Here is a 20,540-nt window from a genome sequence, read left to right on the forward strand (position 1 = left end):
CACGTCGGTTATTTGGTGCCGAACTTGTTGATCAACGTTGAGGACTGCAACCAACACACCCAGTTTGGTCCTTTTCCATAGAAAAAAATAAGACCAAAATTGAGTAAATTTAGAACCCAATCTTCCTATAAACCTGGAAATAGATATTTAAAGATCTGGAATAATTCAACATAATAGAAAATGTTAGTGTCGCTTATAAATTACCGTGCACATCAGAACTGTCTGTCTTTCTACACACCTCTAGATCTTCTTTTGTGTTCAAGAGAACAAGGCAATTTTTCCTACTATGGGAGTCAACGGTGGCCATGAACGTTTGGTTACAAGCGTTCTTCCAAACACCTTCCCCTGTGTTCATCAGAACAAAGAAATGTGTACTGATTGTGTACTCAACTTGAGGGTGGGTACATGAAGACAATTGGGTGTACTGTTCCTTTAATTACATAGCCAACTACCAATACACTTTGTAAAAGGCTTACAGTATGTTCCTCAAGTAAAATGGTTTGGAAGAGAATTGGACAACAGCCCAAAACAAACACTACCGATAAAAAAAAGTTATGAAACTTTTTCACCAGATAGTAATGAATGTTGGAAAATTTCCTTCACATACAAAGCAAATCCTCATCACAGGCAAATTATGCTCGGCAAACACTTTGAGTTCATAGCTAGCTGAGCTTCTTGTTTGAGGATGGTAAATTGGAGAAATTCTCATCCCAGATTTATTTGCACAAACGGCCCTCCGTGAGAAAACAAAGTCAAGTGTTTGAAAATGAGCTTTTGTTAAATCTCTGCATGTTTATGTAAAACTTATTGTAATTTGCCCTTTCAAATTCCACCTGCATAATTCATGAGTTTTTCAGAGGGGTCTACAAAACTGTTTACTTCTGCTAATGACCAACAGACGCTATTGTTGGTTAGGAATTCTTCACCTGTGTATTACGCTAACTTTCTCAAACACAGACTGACACAGTTGAGGATTGGCATGCTTTTCAGGTGTTGTGTTTGAGGGATGTGTGGGTGGTCTGGTCCAGTGGTAATGAGCAGATTGTAAAGGAGAGGGAGCTGTCGAAGGGCAGTGAGTGTCCAGCAAACACCTGAGCTTCCCACACCACCACACGATCACATTAATCTCTCTCTCTCTCTCTCTCTCTCTCTCTCTCTCTCTCTCTCTCTCTCTCTCTCTCTCTCTCTCTCTCTCTCTCTCTCTCTCTCTCTCTCTCTCTCTCTCTCCTCCTCCCTCTCCCCCCATCTGACTTGGCTCCATCTTCCTTGTTCATTAGGAGTTCTGTTGCTCAGCAACACCTGGCGAAGATTTTCATTGGTCCTGAAATTTAGCCTGAGCACTTTGTTTGTGTGTTACCGGGCATTTAGCTTTACCGAAAAGCTTGCTCTGTTAAAAGCTGTGTTGCTACTCGGTCTTGCCTCATAATGATGATCCATTATTGTTCTCCCAGTGTCAGAGTTCCCTACGTATGCCATCCATTAAAGTGCATACATTCATTTATATCACTCACTATCAAACTTCCGGCTTTCATGAATGCAAGTCACGGGACTTTGATGTCTAATTACGGCAGTTTTCAGGAGAAACCAAACGCATCACAAACAAGAAGCATTATTTAACCACGACTGACTCATAAAATTTACTGGCTGTTCATCCAGCCTGATATTTCCAATGCACATCAATAATTGTTGCATATTATCTTTATATGTTCATAACTAACACTTTAAGGTCCAATGTGTATTTTTCTGGAGGATCTTTTGACAGAAATGCAATTTACTATTCATATAATATAATATATAATTCAGTGGTGCATAAAGACCTCACATAATGAAGCGTTATGTTTTTATTACCTTAGAATGGACATTTTCTACATAAACCGCGGGTCCTCTTACATGGAATTCGCCATGTTGTTTCTACAGTGGCCCTTAACAGACAAACTGGTCTACAGAGCGTGTTTCGTAAATATGTTAACCTCTTTTGGCAAAGAAGCGACAACATGATGACATCTTAGTTCTGTGTCAGCCACCGTAGTGCTTCGAAAGGGAGGGGTGAGCGGTGGACTGAGCCGTTGGTTGCAATTGGCAACCTCACCGCAAGATGATGCTAAATGTAAACAATTTATATAAACTTAAACTTTAGGCAAGAATGAAATGGTTCGCTTGTTCATTTGACTGAATGGTTCTTTGGCCTCGCATCTTATTTAGTGTACCATGCCCAAAAAGCGGCATCTTAAAATTAAAAACAGGTTTATTATGTAGGACTACTGTTACTACATTTACATTTAGTCATTTAGCAGACGCTTTTATCCAAAGCGACTTACAACAGAGTTCCGGGAACAATAAGCGATATGTCATAAAAGAGCAATGGTACATTAGGTGCTAGTACAAAGTTACTAGTTTCATCAAGAGCTAGACCACTACCAGGCGCAAGTGACTAAAACACTTATTTCGGACTGTGATTCTGACCAATATTAACAAAATGATTATGGATTTTAAAAGCGAGCGTGTGCTTGTAGATGTGTTTTCATCGATTCCTCTACTGAACAACTGTATTTTTGTGCATTTAAGCATATCCCTGCTAAATAACCGAGGAAAATTGTTGTGAAAGACAAATGGGACAGCTGTTTCTGACAAGTGTTTAAGATTGTCACAGAGTGCAGTGTTTGTAAGCATTTGTGTGTATACAAAAGTGGTTTGTACTTATTGGTGGCACTTCTTTTGAAACGCTTGTGGTTTCCTAGTGGGTTGCCACCTGAAAGTGGGTTGCAGGTCAAGGAAAGCAGAGAAAGGTAAAAAAGTGCTGAATAGAAATGATAAAAGGCAACAAAACATGTTTTAGAACATTATGATGGCAAGATGCCATTGTGAATAAAACTTTGTTTGCTGTATGTATAAATAAATACAAAATAAAATTTCTGTCAATATTTACTCACCCTCAAGTTGTTGCAAATCTGTATACATTTTATTTAGTTGATTAACACAAAAAAAGATTTTGGAAGAATGCTTGTAACCGATCGGTTCTCGTCCACCTTTGATACCTTAGTAGGAAAAATGACGAGTAGTTAATTGTGGCCAAATATTCTTCATCGGAACAAAGACATTTATACAGATTTTGAACAACTCGAGGGTGAGTAAATTATAATTTTGGTTGAATGTTCCCTTTAAACGAATATATAATGCACAAATACGATTTCATGCACATCGTAACAAATATGGTTTTATCCTCAATTAAATTGTAAGTGATCATAAAATATTTCTATGAATCAAAAACACATTTTTGTTTGCATTGCCGTTTTGTTGCACTGTCCCGAAACAACCGGTCGAGACCACACTGTGTAAGATAAATCTTGTGTTTTATTTTTCTCCTCGCTGTTATCTCTTCTAGCACATGCTGATCAAAACTCTGATACAAACCCCAAGAAACACAGAAAAAGAAAGCACCTATTTTTCCTCTCTTAAATCACAGAAAACCTATTTTCCATCACAGCCAAACAAATACCAGCTCCATATAAAAAACACCCGAAACAACAGGGGACTTCAGAGACAGTCGATGTTCTATGATAATCAATTTGTGCCGTTATCACATCTCTCGGGTTTGTCTGGGGAACAGGAATGAAAACAGAGAAACCGATTCAGAGGAAGTTAGTGAGAGAGATCCACAGATGCTGAGCAAAAGCGGGTATTAAGATGCCTTTGAGAGAGAAAGAGTATAACATACAGTGAGATTATACTGGGAAAAAAATAAGACATTCTCTTTACAGTTAGAAAACGAATGTGAATTCTTTCATAAAAAATTCTGCTTACATTTTGGTAGCAACACAAAGGTCACAGGTTCAAATCCCAAAATCTATTATTTCATAAAGGTGCTGTGTGTGATATTTTGTAGGAGTTGTGTAGAAGAAAAAGAAAAAAGATGCCTTTCGAGGTATATAAAGATCTTGCATAATGAAGCGTTATGTTTTTATTATCTCAGAATGAGCTATTTCTATCTTCATACACAGCGGGTCTCCTTACATGGAATCGGCCATGTTGTTTCTACAGTAGCCCTAAACGGACAAACTGCTCCACAGAGCGCATTTCGTAAATACGGTATATCCTTGGCAAAGAAGTGAAATATATATAGTGCTTCGAAAGGGAGGTGTGAGTGGGGGAGTTAGCCGCTGGTTGCAATTCGCAACCTCACCGCTATGCTGCTAAATTTCAATGGACCTTTTTGGGGGGGTCAAAATAGTGGTTTGATATTTTTGCATGTTCCGGTTTCATTTGTTTTGTGTTTCAAATTTGTTACTGATTACATTATGACAATGTATCGTAAAAGGGGGGCATGTTCTCACAAAAGGTATCTTGCTTGATGTTTAATAGCTTACAGTCTAGCATACAAAATGACTAAAAATAAACCTACTCCGAGAAACAGCCTATTCAGTTCAAATGTGCCAACCACCCAACAAAGTATCCTGCATCCTTTCAATGCATCGTAAGCGCGTACAAATTACGATGCAGCCAGCGAGCTGTTAAAATGACTTTTGCTATCTCTCACCTCTGCCGAAAATGACAGTTTATTCCACGACAGGTTTTGGTCATTCAGTCCCATGATGCACATCTCAATCATTCCCATCATTACCCTGCGCTGGTCAGTTTAAACAAAGCATCAGCGCAGTGCATCGGAGAGAATCGGCTCTCAGGGGTACTTTCCTTTAAACGCCCCGCACGGCGCGATGCATCCAAATGCTTCTTTACATCTCTGCTGCCTCGCAGAAGATGTGCTTGAGCCTCCTCACGCCCTGTGTTGAATTCTAGAGGCTCTTCTGTGTGTCTGCTTCACAGCTCCATGCTCAAACAAAGATGGCTGAAGGAAGGATCTGTCTCACGGCCCATCAGACCAAGCCGTCTTTTTTCTATTGCAGAAGTGCTGGATCACGCTTTATCAGGGATTGTGCCAATCCCCTTGTACCCAATTCTTTGTTGCTGTTGAGTCAACTCCCTGTTCTCCCCAGTGGAATCAAGACTGAAGAATCTTGTCTCCCTCCTTTTTCAGAAGTCTTGAGGATCTAGGGTAGAGGTCACATTTGATTTTACATAAGCCACAGGTACAGGGCAATGTTGTAAGAATTGAAACTAAAGAAAGGGTTTTCTAAAGTTTCGTTGTTACATTCACCCCATCCTGACTTCCTGTTTTACCGCTCAAGGCTTGCTCACAAGAAATCCAACTCCGGGCACGAGTCAGACTATATGAAATGATTTGGGTTGTATTAGATTTCAAATATGAGATTTACTGCTGAGAACAACAGTGTTGGAATGAGCCCTTACACTCAATGATGTGAATGTCAGTTTGGACTGTATTAAACATCAAGCTTATTTACATGGAATTGATTGGAATTTTAAGCCGATGTCCGGCCAAATGAGCATCAGACCGCTTTGACACACATGCTGGATGAGCGAGGTGAGAAACATAACTTTCCTTTTGAAATAACCAAATTAATCCTCTCAGCGATCATCTTTAAATATAATTATGCACATGAAATCGTTTCGTATGCCTTCACAAAGACGAGTTCTCGCCTCTCTTTGTGCTTCAACAAGCCAGCACGCAGGCCGCAAATTCATATCAGACCTGAGGCGATCTTAGCATAAAAAATGTATTGAGATATGCTTAGCGCGGTGAGTGCAGTTGGGGGAGTTATGAAATTCATAAAAAGTAATCCTGTTGCTTTCCAACTCGTCAGTTCCTGTCAAAGTGTGAAAATACTTTCCTCATAAGGGAAACAACAAGGTCCAATTGACATGCTATAGGCACATGGTCTGAGTCTTTAAGCCACAGGAGCTGTCATTAAACTGCTGCGAACACAAGTCAACACTCGCCCGCACCGCTGATGTGGTCGGCCCCGGCAGGATTCTGCCCAGTGGATGACCATATGGCAGCAGGTTTCTGACTTTATTGTTCACGAAAAGAGTATTCTTTCATTCTCAATACTATATCTGAAATATATGAAAGAAATGTACAGTATACAGGTTTTGACAACATGGCGAGTACATGATGACAGAACTTTCATTTTTGGGTGAACGATGCTTTTTGTGTGTGATGGATTCAGAATATTACATATGAAAACAGTGGATGTCAATGAGAATTTCTCAACAGAATAAAACAAACCCACGTGTGTGTCCGTTTATCAATATTTGACATATGCTATGTGGTTAAGTGTGATTAATGAAATTTCTTATCGGGGGTGACGTTTTGGCCTTTCTGAGGACATCATCCCATAGTATCCTAGGTTAAAAAAATAGGTTAACATTTGTTAATGGTGCTTGCTGAAGTCAAACAGTATCTAGAACCAGAATATCGTAGATGTCATTATGCCCTAGCAAATACCAAGAATACCATAGCAACCACAACCAAGCCAGTTGCACAGCAATGCCCTAGCAACCAACCCCACAGCAGCACAGTGGCAGAGAATTCCGCACAGCTGAAACTTTACATAAATCACACATTTATTGAATTGTTTGGAGATATTCAGTATTTAGTGTCAGACATTTAAAATACTACATGAAAATATATACAAAATGATCATAACATTAACCTTAACCCCAAGTCCCATAATTCATGTACAGTTTGAATATGGCTGGTGTGAGAGATTTTGTGCAGATGATCTATAATCGTCGCTCTTTGTAGCTCTGCATGAGTGCAGGTTTAATAAGAGACAGACATCTATCCCGCTGACTGCCTTTTCACTTTACTGAACAGTTGTTGTTGTGTTTTGGCTCCCGGGATGCCATTTGTTGAGTGTCCCTCCATTTGAATCAGCGTTTAATTGATGATGGTGATAAACACTTCAATGTACCTTACAGAAAAAGAAACCTCTCGGTTTGTAAATGGTTTGAAGTCTGAGTCAATTAGCTTGTTACACCATCATTGTCAGCACTCGCTATAAGATCTAATGTCAGACTTTTGTTCTCTTATGATCTTTGCAGGTGTTCTGTTTCCTCCTCTCAATATCACTGCTCTGCCCGCACTTGCACGATGCCATAAATCTTTGTGTCCTATTTAGCATACAATAGCTTTCAAATATGTGAGATGAGAATTAATCATAGTTGTTTGTAGTAGGACATTTACATTTATGCTTTTGGAAAACACTTTTATCCAAAGCGACTTGCATTGCATTGCACTATACATTTATTTCTGACTATGAGCAATCTCCTCGGATGGAACCCATGACCTTGGCGTTGTTGGCGCCATTATCTAACCACTGAGCCACAGCAAAGCTACAATCTTCTAATTTTTTCAAATTGGTTTGAAGGAATTTTCACCTTCAAAAGGAAAATTCCGTCATTATTTACTCACCCTGTTGTCATATTAAACCCAAGTGATTTTCTTTGATATGTTGAAGATGATATTTTGAAAAATGTTGGTAACCAAAATGTTGGTCCCCATTCACTTCTATTGTATGCACACAAAACCAATGCAAATAAATGGGATATTTTTTAATAAAATTTTTAACACCAACTATTCCTTTACGTAAAATGATCATTTTTGTTTCATTCTATGACCTAGTGTTAACATTTCACCCAATTCCAAGTGAAAATATGGTTTTATTATTTACATTACATCATTATTTACACTATTCAATTTTAACCAAGCCTATATCCTCATCAGATATTCCAGAAATTATAACACAGTTGATTTCTTTCACACGTGGTCTGCTTTCTTTGACATAACTGTGTCTGGTGTTTTTTGTCATTTTACTTACAGTATCTAATCTGCTTCACAACAGGGTAAGAGATGAGTAATCTGTGTCTGAAGCTGAAAACAACTGGTGCCCGCTGCCGTGGTTGGCATTCACGCACATACCGCACCCCATGTGCGCATTTACATAAATATGAATACGCAATTCTCAACATTCCGTGCTCAAACTAAATTTGATCGGAGGTCTATATACTTTCCTGTTTCCTGGAAATGAGTTTGCGAAACTATTCACTCTTAATTCACATTCCTGGTCTTACTGTGGATGATTTATCAGACATTACATACTGCTACACTTGACATATTCCATCATGTTTACTAAAATGAAAGCAATTCTCTGCTTACTGTGATGTAATATACTTCCAAAGAAGAAGTTTAGCCAATGACATTGAGCAGAGACGTGTTTAATTCTTCATATAGATAGCAGTAATTACTAAGCAATCTAAACACAACATTTCACAGTCATCAATAATTCAAGCAATCAATTCCAGCAGCACTTGGACAGCAGCGGGCTTGGCAGAAGATTTAGACTGATCTCAGGAGTGCAGACTCCCTCTCCGAGTCAAATAACAGCACGGTTTTGATTTTATTGTCTTTGCTATGCAATAGCTTCTCTACAGCACGTCACATTACATCTCATGGTGCCTTTGTTTTAAAAACGTATCTTAATTTAATCAGTCAGACAAATCAAAACTAGCCATGGATTTGTCTTTAGACCTTTGATATGATGCAACTTTAATATGTTATGTATCGACTACTGGCGGAAAGCCAATTTTCCTCTACTGGCTCTGTGCAACATTGTGGACGACAGGGTTATTTTCTCTCGGACAGAAGCTGAAATATAATACGGTACCTGAGATATCTGAAAAATAGATCTTGTAGGTGAGGGAAAAATTAGATTAATTTAGTTGCTGCATCAAATAAAGGACATCCAAAGACATCCTTGAAAACATCTAGAAAACACAGAATATTCTATGATGAGAACCAATTTGTATTCAGAATCTCTCTGTGCTTTAAATTCCACCCGTTTGATTTACCTTCTGGTGGTAGCTGTCAGGTGACACACCTTCTCCTTTTAAGCAAAGCGTTCTGTTCTTCTGTCCTCCGCACGCCCGGAGCTCGGCCTCTTAGGATGACGACGCTGACCAACATCATCTGAGAGCCACTACCACTAAGGGGGACTAGCCGGGGGGATTGAGCGTAATTTTCCACGGCACTCCGCTGCATCACGTTACGGTCCACGGCAGCAGGATCTGATTGAACTTATTCAAATGCCGGGTTGTCTTTGATGGAAAGCTTTGTTGGGCGCCCCAGCGGGGCTCCGTGTTGACAGTCTCTCAGGTTTGTGAGAGAGGGAGACCTTGCGGAGCGCCTCGGGCCCTGTTCAACATCACTTTTCTTTGGCTCTGATCACTTTGCCTCTTGTCTCAGCTTTGCCCTTGAAGTCTGCGCGCACAAACATGTGATGTGGGATCACTTTCTACGGAGTGTCAGCGTCTTCCGTACTTTGTTTAAAATGGGCGTACAGCGCCCTCAAGGTAGTTAAGTTGACATATAGAGGGTATGCACGTGACGTCACGTTCCCACGTGAACACTTCAAAACACTCAACGAAATGGTTGCTTACAATATAAGGTAACGCAATTCCGAGCAAACCTGTCCGAGGAAACCTGCTACCAATGGAAGTCGTACAGCTCTGAGTTTAAGATAATGTTTATGGTATCGTGACAACCCTAGTCTGAATTTGGTTTGTCCGGTCAAGTCACATTGAATTATTTGCTTAAGATATAGGCTAACGTTTCTATATATTCTTTGAAATAAATAGAATTAATGCACCTCTTAACATGGTAAATAGACTTGTCGTGTAACTTTAATTGTTACTCTACTTTTAATTGAAAACTGTGTTGTTTAAAAAAGTATATTAAATCACACATAACACCAAATGAGCTAGACCATTGTGCAGGTGAGCTATACTCCTTTGCACATCATAAACACTGTTGTCATCCCACACAGATGCACACGCAAGCCATCATGACAGCATAGTTTAAAGATCAGCTGCTGTTTTTGAAGCTTGATAACACGTGTGAGCAGATCAAGCATTTAACGGTTACTTTCTCACCCATTAAACTCATTAAAGGTCCATGCAGGAATACAAGGCAGGTGTAGAAGACTAGCCAGTGTTCTCCTACTATATGAAAGCTATTGACCCTTCCCATTCTCACTTGTGGATATGATGATGAAATCATAAAATCGATCATTTGCAGGCCAGTTGCTGTTGAGTTTGGATCTTACAGCAGTGTTTTTATTACCAATGATGTTCAGATTGATTCTATACATATATGATGTAAAGTGTACGATGAGCTTTCAATATGCAATGCAATAAAACTCATAACATGAAGTGATTGACTAATTAGGTTAAAACAACAGCAGCCAGCAATAAATATTCTGTTATATTTTACAGTACTCACGTCAATCTGTATCCTGACAACTAGAACGTCTGATAAAGTTCCCATTTGTTCAGTCAGGGGTAAAACAACACCAGTTATGCAGCAACTCTGCTTTTATTTTGTATAAAACGTGTATTTTACGATTTGCAGCTCCCGTTCCTTTTGAGGGTATTAAGGACTGTCACTTACGTAGCATCTCTTTGAACCAATACTGCTTAGAACATTCAAAGTTTATGCTATTGGCCAGGCTCTGTTTGATGTAGGTTCGTCTGCCTTTGAGGAGATCAAGAAGAGAGAGAAAGGTCTCGTACAGCTCCTGAAGAAAGACTTTTTTTTCCTTTAACGCAATAGACGGCACACAGAGAAAATGAATTGCACATTTTCATTGTTGGACAGCTCTGGTAATTACTGCCGGAGTGAAGAGCCGAACACAGACAAACACCTTTGTTGTGGTTTATGTTTTGGAACAAATTAAACAAGCTGCATCCTTCAAGTTTCATTGAACACAGCTGAGCCAAGCAGGTGATGGGGAAGGGGCTTAAGATGCATCATTATGTGATTGAATGATACGTGGCGATGGAGTTCAGTCAGATCTCAAGAGAGCTTTTCAAACTATCGATTCATCCAAAACGGATGACACACCAATCAGAATCTCAGGATCGCATCAATAGCAGCACAGGTAACTGTGCATCCTATAGTCTTCTACAGGGCTTTATACTACAGTATAATCACAGTACACACTTTATATGAGAGACATTTCACTATTCTGTATCCGGTAAATGTTGCACAATGTAGCTCAAATATGTGATTGTCAAGTTTACAAATGTGTAGCCGTTTTTACCTGTTCCATATTTTTGCAGAGCTGGGAGACGACAAGTAAAGAACATCTGATATAGTAAACTTTCACAAAGGTGAGGCAAAGGGGCAGAGGATGCCATATTTTTTTTGCCTCATATTACAGTAACAAATCGCTTTGCTTTGCTTTGCTTTACTGTATTGTTTCCTTTATTTTCTCTGTAAGTCACTTTGGATAAAAGCATCTGCTAAATACGTAAATGTTAATGTCATTTGTGCAGTTGTACACTGAATTGTGTTGCATGATCATTTCAAGAAATGTGTCAAATCTATAATATTAATAAATGCTGTATATATGAGTATTGTTCATTGTTGGCTAATGTATTAACTAACTGTTACCAAATAGCATCTTATTGTAAAGTGTTGCCGTTGTATCTAGCACAAACAATAACAGAACGGTTATTTATTGAGTAAAAATAACTTTTCTTATTCTTTGAACAAGCACTGTTGTTTATACAATACTGTATATATAAACTTATATCTTGTCTTAAAATTGCTTTACCGTATGTTGTTTTCTAAATCTGTTATGCTTAGTGTGCACAATTCATATCTAGCAAAAACAATAACAGAAAGTTAGCCAAAGGAAGCTCGGCTAACAATGCGTGAACTACTTTTTAGGCTTTAACGTGCTGTTCAGCAACCAAACACACTCTCGGAGCCTTGAGGTCTCTAAGGTATCGTCAGCTTTGACATTGCTACTTTTTCCGGAGTGCTCGAAATGCTGCAAACAATTTCTCTTTCATTTCGACCATAAACAGGTTACTACTCATTGAAGTAACCCCTCTCCTCTGTTTGTTGCTTTCTCATTTGTTTGTATTTTTCAGTTGTAGTCACCAAAACACATCACCGTACTGAAATATTTAAACAACAAGGAAGCATTAGAAACTGTCATGAGATCTTGAAATATAAAAGAATAATGTCAAAATGCCGGACTCTTATCCACTGAGAGTCTGATCCCTTGAAAACCTTTTTAAATGCTAAGCAGAGAATGCCTCTCACAAAGGAACGGTGAAATGGCAAACTCAAAGTCTTTGCCTTAAAGAAAATATAAAATTGGCATTCATTTGAAAGCCTGAATAGAGATCTCCAATAACCATTTTGGGAATTCAATGGCGATCTATCCATTGAGGATACATCAATCGCAGAGTAAAGAGAGGACTTGTTCCAGCTACACAGCCTGCAGTACATATAACAGACGATGCCTAATGAGACGCAATGGTACGCACCAACAAATCCAAATTCTTTAGCTTCCAGCGTCCTATTAGTAAGCAACCAAAGGGACCAATGATACGCGTGCTGAAGCTTTTCCAAAGCAAACATGTTGTTCTCACCTCGCTCAGACACGCTAGACACCTGCTAATGAGATGTAATGCCTGATAAATGATACGAGGAAATAATTCACTTACCAACGCGTTATGCACGAGTTAGCAAACATTTCTTGTAGGCAGTGCATGTTAGGAATATTACAGCTCACAGTCTAGAACGTCAAAGATTCTGAAATCTGCAGAGGTCATCAGCAAATGATTTGAAAACACTACGGAAAAACGCGGCAACGGCAGAAAAGCAGGTGGTGATGTGGAATGGCAAACAAAACAAACAAACAAACAAACAATCCAGACCTCAGTTTCATGGTTGGTTGGAATCCAGTTTTTAATAATGAAATGATCCATAAAAAGCACACTAAAACCATTTCTCTTCTTAGTTACAAAAATGGGTCACCGAAAAGGCCTTATCATTGCATTCACAGACGTTTTGAACAAGAGGCCTAACAGATATGTATTTCTCCCATTAAAAAAAATCCCCACCCGAAATATATCAACTTAACTGTATAACCAAGGTATATACAGGGCACACCATCCTTGCATCGGTATGGTTTTCAAGAACTACAACTGAAAAAGAAAAACCTAAAACATACAACAAACAAAAAAGAAAGAAAAACATTAAATTAGAGTGACTGAATCAATGGCATGATTACTCCAGTCCAGCACAGGGGGCAACGTAAGTGAAACGTTGCTTCTGAAACGTTGTGCCGACGCATCTTCTTCTTGTGGTTGAGTCCAGTGGGCCGAATCGCGTGTTTAACTTCCGGATGGTCAATATATACAAAGGACTTGCATTACATTTAATAATAGGGAACTGTTTGACGGCTGTGTTTAATTTGCTTAATAATAAGTACACAGTATTCATCCACAAAATATCATTAAATTCTTTATTTGTTCAGTTCTATAACTTATAAACGTTCGTGAGGAACTTAGAATTTTGGAGCCATTGTGATACACATGCAAGTTTTGAAAGCGGATTCAGAAATAACAATAATGTACAAAATAATAATTACAGTTTTATTAAAATACATCCTCTTTCTTATAGCACCTCTTTTTTGTATTTTGAACAAGCACCATTGTTGTGTTTTTTTGTTTTGTTTTCATATATTTGCACTGCACCGATAAAAGAGGTCCTTCCTTTCTCCCGCTTGTGGACCCCTCAGGTTCACGGTTTGCCTTGGCTCGACGTTGTCCTTCACCTTACGTTCCATAACAGGTTTCATGTCATGTGATCCTTGCCCTACAAGGGCAACAAGTATTTTCCCGGGTAATACATACATACATGGCAAGACGTGTTCGCTACCCCATTTTTTCAAAACTTGCATGTGGCAGGAACGGGGCTCGATGGTTTGCCGATATCGAGACAAAAAGTCTCGACTCGCCTGCTTACCCGTCCCACCCAGTCAAGTTATCTGTATTTATTGTCTTTGTCTGTTTTTTTTAGCCAAGGAAGCACACCGGACCAACTTCGAATCCAAACTTCTGGTTGGGATCACCAAAGTCGGTGAACATCACGTCGACTATCGGAACCTGATCGATTTTGGGAGTGTTAATCTCCAGAACAGTCTTTCCGTAGCCTTTCCTCATCTGTAGGATAAGAATAAGACGATTAGAGGGGTGCGCCTCCATATTTCCATATTTGTTTCTGCAGATTCTAGGAGAACGAACTTACCGAACAGCTGTCCGACACGGCCTTGATGAAGGGATTGTTGTCGTAAGACATCTCCTCATCATTGGAACCGAGGAAGCGGAGCGCCTTGTCGTAGTTATCCGTGGTGTCGTCGTACCAGGCTACGGACTGATGGCAGCTGTAGGTCAGGTTTTGCCTGGCAGAGGCGGTCAGTAGTTTGAGGAACGTCATTTGGACCATGTCTATTGAGATGCCGTCTGCGTCCACGTACGAAAGCTTGAGGGTAAAATACAAACAAAATGGGTTTACGGGTGATTCTGAATACAAAATGTTCCTTTTCATCTCCATGAAAAGTAGTCACCCTGGCACTGGGTTTTGCAAATATCTAACCAATACAAATTCTTAAAAAGAGCTGTATTCAATCATTCAAGTACTTTCGCCATTTCCTGAAAAAAAGTGAATTTGGACATTCAAGGTTTCTGAAAAATAGTACATCATATATAATACATATAAATATACATATTTATTGAGAGAAACATTTTAATTGAATATTAAATTGTTCATACAGAGCAAAATATTTTTTTATTACCCATATTAATTGTTATTTATTATAAATCAAGAGATAATTTGTAATAACAGATCAAAGTCATGTTTTTATTGTGCATTCACAATCATACTGAATTTGGGTTGTTTAAATTAATGAATAAAAACAAAAAAAACTGGTAACTAACGAAAGTTTTATAAAAACAGAGTTATCTTCTTTTGCAAATGAACTCTTTAAATATTATAGAATGATAATTCAGCATCCTGTTTCCTCTCAATTCATATTCATGAGTCCAATTGGAATTCGAGGTGCATTTTCAATTCAATTCTAAACCTCAGTGAAAACCGGTCAAAATGAACCCTGAACTGTTATGTTTCTGACAAATTGGAAAACAGCTGGAATAAAAACCAGATACACAAAGGCGGCACATTTATCAGAGGTGCCACGTCGCCTCTACGACTCTCCACCGCATCAAAAATAAATGCGGCGCGTGAATGTGTTTGTTCTGTATGAATGATGGTGGGTGTTCTCAGATTGTTGATGGATCCAGGGCCGCGGCTGTAAAAAGCCAAGCTTTTATGGGTGTCCGTCCAACGGTCGGGTAAAGTTAAAAGAGGAAGCAGACCACTCTGATCCTTTTAGCTTGGAGAAGACCAAGATGGTGTTTTTTATAAAGGAGAGGAGAAGATGAAAGTGGGATGAGAGAGTGCACTTACTATTTTGCCACGTTTAAATTCACTGAACCAAGAGCCGGGAACCTCTTTGGGCCATGAAGATATCCTCACCTGAAGAAAGCGTGAGAAACGGCAAAAGCTCAGATGTGTTTAGGGATTTGGACAAACAGCACTTTTATCAGTGGAACACTGAATCTGGTTTTAAGTAAACGGTAAGCTGATTATTTCAATTGAATTATGTTAAATTGTTAAGCATACATAAATTATGGTGATGTTTGTTTTACTACACTTAATTTATGCTCATGAAAATCATTTAAAGTGTTATGGTATTACAGTAATGAGAAACTAATGAGCATCATCATCAACAAACTCACAATGAAAGCATCTAGAAGCATTACAGTAATGAGAACTGGGAAATGTAAACACCAAAAAATAAAAGTAGGACATGGGGTGAAATATGAATCGGATATATTTTTCCCTTCCAATAACCAACATGATTTTCCAATGGAAAATGTTTTTCTATAAGAGAAGGGCAAGACGCTTTAGTCCTGTCTGTTATTGGCTGGTGCTTTGTCAGAAGAGGGCTTTGAGAATGTCACTTACTCCGTTTGACTTTTTATCGGGAAAGATGCAGGTTTCGCCTCCCGCTGTGAAGTTGCAGTACACTTTGAAGGAGTCCCCTGAGCATCCCTGGTTAGGATCAATGTAGTATTCACCTGAGAGAGAAAACCATACACACACTCTCTGAGAACATCTACAGATATGACGCTCAGAAAATCAGGCAGAGCTACTGTCATCATGATCTCATTCCAGGATATTCCCAAAGCTCCGCGTTCTTTACCGTTAGATCTTTTTCAGAAGCTAAAAACTTGGGTGCCTCGTGTAAACAGAATAGTGGGCTAATGTGAGCGTAGTAAAAGCAGCTTTGAAAGGTCAGTCTAAGAGCTGGCATTTTGTAAGGCATGATTTGTAAGATTGGTCGGCTGATGCTGGAGTCCACGGAATGCTAAACATATCTCCAATCAGGCTCCTACAGCCATTATTCAAATCCTTCAGCTCTGAATTTTAGAAACCAGCTCAGAAACCAGCAAACTATGTTCTCCAGAACTATCTTTTCCATGCCCTTTCCGATCACTTACCATCTGGGAACTCCGGATGAGCGAGCTGGAGATCTTTACAGCTTCTCGCGGGGTTGCCCTGCGTGCCCATGGGGTACTTCATGCGCTCGATGTCCTGTTTGAGGTTATTCAGGGAGCTGAAGATGTCCTCCATGCCTTCTCCGTAGTCCAGGATGGTGCCCGCCTCATCGGCCTGCATGTCGACGGAACGACGGGACTTCTTGGGCATCTGGAAGGGCAGAGGCTGGATGATCTCACCGGGTGGACCCTAAAGAAACAGGGAATGAGTGTACAGTCCAAGAACGTCACGTTTTATGATGAAGTTCACAAAGACATTGAAACAGATATTTACAGGAGGACCAGGAGGTCCAACAGTGCCGGTATCTCCCTTCTGACCAGCGGTACCCTGCAGGAAGACGATTTCAAACCATGAGCTAATTGAATAACGTCAGTATGACATGTACATCAAATGGATCAGAAAAAAGAGTTGCACTTACACTTGAACCCTTGGATCCTTTTGGCCCTTGTGGACCCTAAAAAATGAAATTTTGAATGAAATTCATCCTTCATTGGAAAACCGTAACTTGAATGACACAACCAATAGAATTGGTATAAAAATATGTTTTATTAATTTAATAAATTACTTATTCATCATGTCATAGAAAATCCAAATCTGCTTTCTAGATGCACATTTTAATGCATTTTTAGGGTGAAATGGGTTGTATTAGACAGATTGATATTTTGTATTTGATTATTAAGTTCATAATTATACATCTTTTTTGTTTATTTCTTTTAAATTTTTGGAAGAACAGAACAGAAGAAAGACTCACAGGCAATCCAGGAGGACCAGGTGGACCAAGGGGACCAGAAGCTCCGCTAATACCCTACAATTCAAAGAGCAGATGGTGATGAGATGGTGCATTATTCTATACATTCGTATTCATAAATGTGCCATAAGACGTATAGATAAGCAAGTCAGATGACAAACTAATGCATCTCCAACGGCGTGAATAAGTGACGAAATGAGTTATGATTTTTCACTCCAGGAACAGTCTGCCAAACAAACGACACTGCTTTGCTCACAGAGATGAAAACGGTTCTTGTTAATTGTATAATTCTCTGGTGTATTTCACACACTGATCATCCCGATTCATTAGGAGTCAAGGACTTTTTAAGTTGTTCTGTGGGGAGAAATTCAAGCTCTGTTACCGAACGTGGCAACAGACCGCACATCTGTCTAATGGGAAATGTTAAAGAGATGTAATGGGCTTATCTATTTTTTTTCTAACTCATGGAAGGGGAAATACAATTTCATCAAGCTTAATAGGAATCGGTTGGTAAGGTGAGGCGAAATCTTTATATTGGACCTGTTTAGATCTGACTGTATCAGGAATATCTTATATAGTGTTTCAAAAAAACTTCTCAGCTTTACAAGGAAACAAACTTTAAACAATATAACCGTCTGGTGTAATAGAGTTACAGCTGGCTTACTGATATCCTCCGCCTGTTATGGCAGTTTCATCCATAACACGATTATGATGATGTACACAGACGCAATAAGCGCACACATTATTGTTTCGGGTGGTCGTTACTTTAATGTGCAAGCAGCGTTTGCGGTCAGAGCGGGAAGTCCTTGTGCGTTCTGCTGAGCGCTGCGCTGGTGAAGGTTCGACATGCGTTTGGAAAGGTGGAAGGGACAAATAAATCATTAGCGACTTACAGAATCACCCTTGTTGCCAGACTGGCCCTGAGGACCGGGCAAACCTCGATCTCCCTTCTCTCCCTGCTCACCGGGGGGTCCGATGAGACCAATTAGACCAGGGTGACCCTGAAGAGAAACGCCAACGATAACAGACATCACACATCAGCAGATCGGGCTTGATGATGGTTCATTTGCATACCATATGTACAGAGCACACAAATGGAGTTTATATGAGTGAAAGCCAAAGGCCAATGAGCAAACCGCCAAAGACAACAATATAACAAGGTGAACACAAACAGGCATTATCATTCAGGCTAAACAATTTACATTAGTACATGTGGTCCCTGTGTATTGAACCCTTGACCGTTAGCATTGCAATTGCCCCAAGCTGAGCTAAAGAAACTGAAACTTATAAAACTGATGTTGATTATGAAATAATAATTAGATCAGAATAGGCATTCATAATATATTTTTATAAAACATTAAACCATTAATATGAATATTGCTCGAACGGCTGAATAAATAAAAAAACGACTAAAATAAATACTCTTCATAACGTCAAAAAGGATGCATACATCTATAAAAAAGCTAAAGAATAACAGATCTGTAGAACTGCTGAAACTTTTCCTCCTGGGTTTCTGCAGAATGACTTTCTGTGAACAGTCCCAGTCTTAAGATTTGATCTTGAACCTTCCTGAAATGTAAGACAGCACATTCATAAAAATGACAGAAAAGGAATTAAGATGTCACTGACCTTTTCACCCTTAGAGCCAGGGTCTCCTTTCAGGCCAGGGAGACCGGGAGGTCCCTAAACAGCAAAAGACCAACGATGAGAATTCAATTTGCTCGCACACACGTACAAAAAGAGAGATGGAATGAGAGGAATAAGGGGAACAGATCTTTTACCATCGGTCCAGGTGGGCCGTCTTGTCCGGGAGCACCAGGAAGTCCTTGTTCACCCTGTGAAAATCCATCCAATTACAACAGTCATTATTGCAACCTGTTTTGCTTACAGTCTGCCATCGATTTACTGCGAGCGGGACAGTGATTAATGGCCCAGATACGACAAAACGTGTGTGTAAACAGACAAGAAAAAAATACAGATTGTACAAGCGAGGAGATGTGATGATTCATTTGTCTGGTTACGTAGGTCTTGTATGGTGTGGGGTGTGTGTATTATATGTTCTTAGGGTCATTTTAAACCTCTATGGCTCTCTTTCTATATCTTGAATAACATTGGTAACCAAACAACACTTCGATAGCATGGATGCAAAACCAATGGAAGTCACATATATTGGTTACAAACATTGTTGTAAATATCTTCTTTTGTGTTCATACAGGGTGAGTAAATGATGCTAGAATTTGTGATGGGTGTGTTTTTTGCACATACATTTGATCATTCTTCATTTGTGTATAGTGGCAGTATTAACTAAAGTACAGAACGAAGGACCTACCACAGGCCCAGGGATTCCTCTGAGACCTTCAGGACCAGGCTTTCCGGCGGGACCCTGAGGGCCAACTGGACCCGTTTTACCTGGCGGACCCTCAGCTCCCGCCTCACCCTAGAGAAAAACACCCAAAAGAAAGAAAAAACACAGATGAGGTCTATTTAATACCTGCAATCACAAGTCAATATAATGAACATTCCATCTTACATATACAATCTACAATAATTGTACACCTCTATACGCTATTGTCTTATTTGTTTTTTGTATTCCTCTTAAGAAACTCTAAATATTAAACTGATACATTAATGAAACTCAACTACTGTAAGTAGTCCATCAAATCCATCAAAAAAGAGTAACCATTGAGCAAAAAACTTTCCTCTGGGTTTTTACATTTGCAATGTGTGAAATAATACAGAATCTAACTTTTTTCATTTTCAGAATGTATGCAAGGAAACTAAAACACACACTTCAATCCCGAACCCATAGCTTTCACAATGACAGGGCTTTCACACGTGAGTCATTCTTCTCTTGGCTGTCTGGGCTTTAATTATGGCACTGGAAGCTTCAGTGTGTGCCCGGGCTGAATTGATTTGGAATGATGCGTTACCTTGGCGCCCTTCTCTCCTTGCCTGCCTTCGGCTCCGGCAGCCCCCGGGGATCCCTGAGGACAGAGGATAGGACAGTGTATTTGAGCATTTGCCTGTGCTGGGCTATAAAACAAATGGTAGAAAGGTCACGAGGAGACATCAGAGTAGCGCTTGGGGGATTTCGCTTGATGGGAATTAACGAGAGAATGGATTCGCTGGGTGTAGTCTGTCTTGTATGGGCGTACACACTTTCTGTGAGGATCGGGGGCTTGTGAGGAGTGGTCTACAATAGGGGGGATGAGTTGTTACACTTTTTACTCCAGTTAATATTTCTCAGGGGTTTATTTTTGAAAGTCAATTTCTGTGTAGAAATAAAGTCTAGACGACAAAAAGGGTTTTAAAATCATTACTATGGCATGGGGAAAAAGACTTTAATAAAAACAGGTTGACCTTTTCTAAAAGAAACCCCAATAGAGGTTGCTGTAA

The 20,540-nt window shown here is 39.5% G+C and overlaps 1 protein-coding gene across 1 annotated transcript in view; it reads right to left on the bottom strand.

Annotated features, from left to right (window-relative positions):
* Window positions 1-12,656: 12,656 nt before the first annotated feature.
* The window catches only part of col11a1a (collagen, type XI, alpha 1a), a gene marked incomplete at its 5' end in the record, with an annotated part of 58,166 nt that continues 50,282 nt past the window's right edge, over window positions 12,657-20,540 (bottom strand). Inside the window, 13 exons of the mRNA XM_079447632.1 lie at window positions 12,657-13,938; window positions 14,024-14,257; window positions 15,242-15,310; window positions 15,803-15,915; window positions 16,339-16,585; window positions 16,670-16,723; window positions 16,815-16,850; window positions 17,148-17,201; window positions 18,038-18,145; window positions 18,774-18,827; window positions 18,926-18,979; window positions 19,474-19,581; window positions 20,075-20,128. Of these exons, the coding sequence (XP_079303758.1) occupies window positions 13,792-13,938; window positions 14,024-14,257; window positions 15,242-15,310; window positions 15,803-15,915; window positions 16,339-16,585; window positions 16,670-16,723; window positions 16,815-16,850; window positions 17,148-17,201; window positions 18,038-18,145; window positions 18,774-18,827; window positions 18,926-18,979; window positions 19,474-19,581; window positions 20,075-20,128 (1,332 nt within the window). The 3' untranslated portion in view covers window positions 12,657-13,791. The remainder of the gene's footprint in view (window positions 13,939-14,023; window positions 14,258-15,241; window positions 15,311-15,802; window positions 15,916-16,338; window positions 16,586-16,669; window positions 16,724-16,814; window positions 16,851-17,147; window positions 17,202-18,037; window positions 18,146-18,773; window positions 18,828-18,925; window positions 18,980-19,473; window positions 19,582-20,074; window positions 20,129-20,540) is intronic.

This window comes from Barbatula barbatula, assembly GCF_947034865.1.
Source record: "Barbatula barbatula genome assembly, chromosome: 23".
In the NCBI taxonomy this organism is placed as follows: Eukaryota; Metazoa; Chordata; class Actinopteri; order Cypriniformes; family Nemacheilidae; genus Barbatula; species Barbatula barbatula.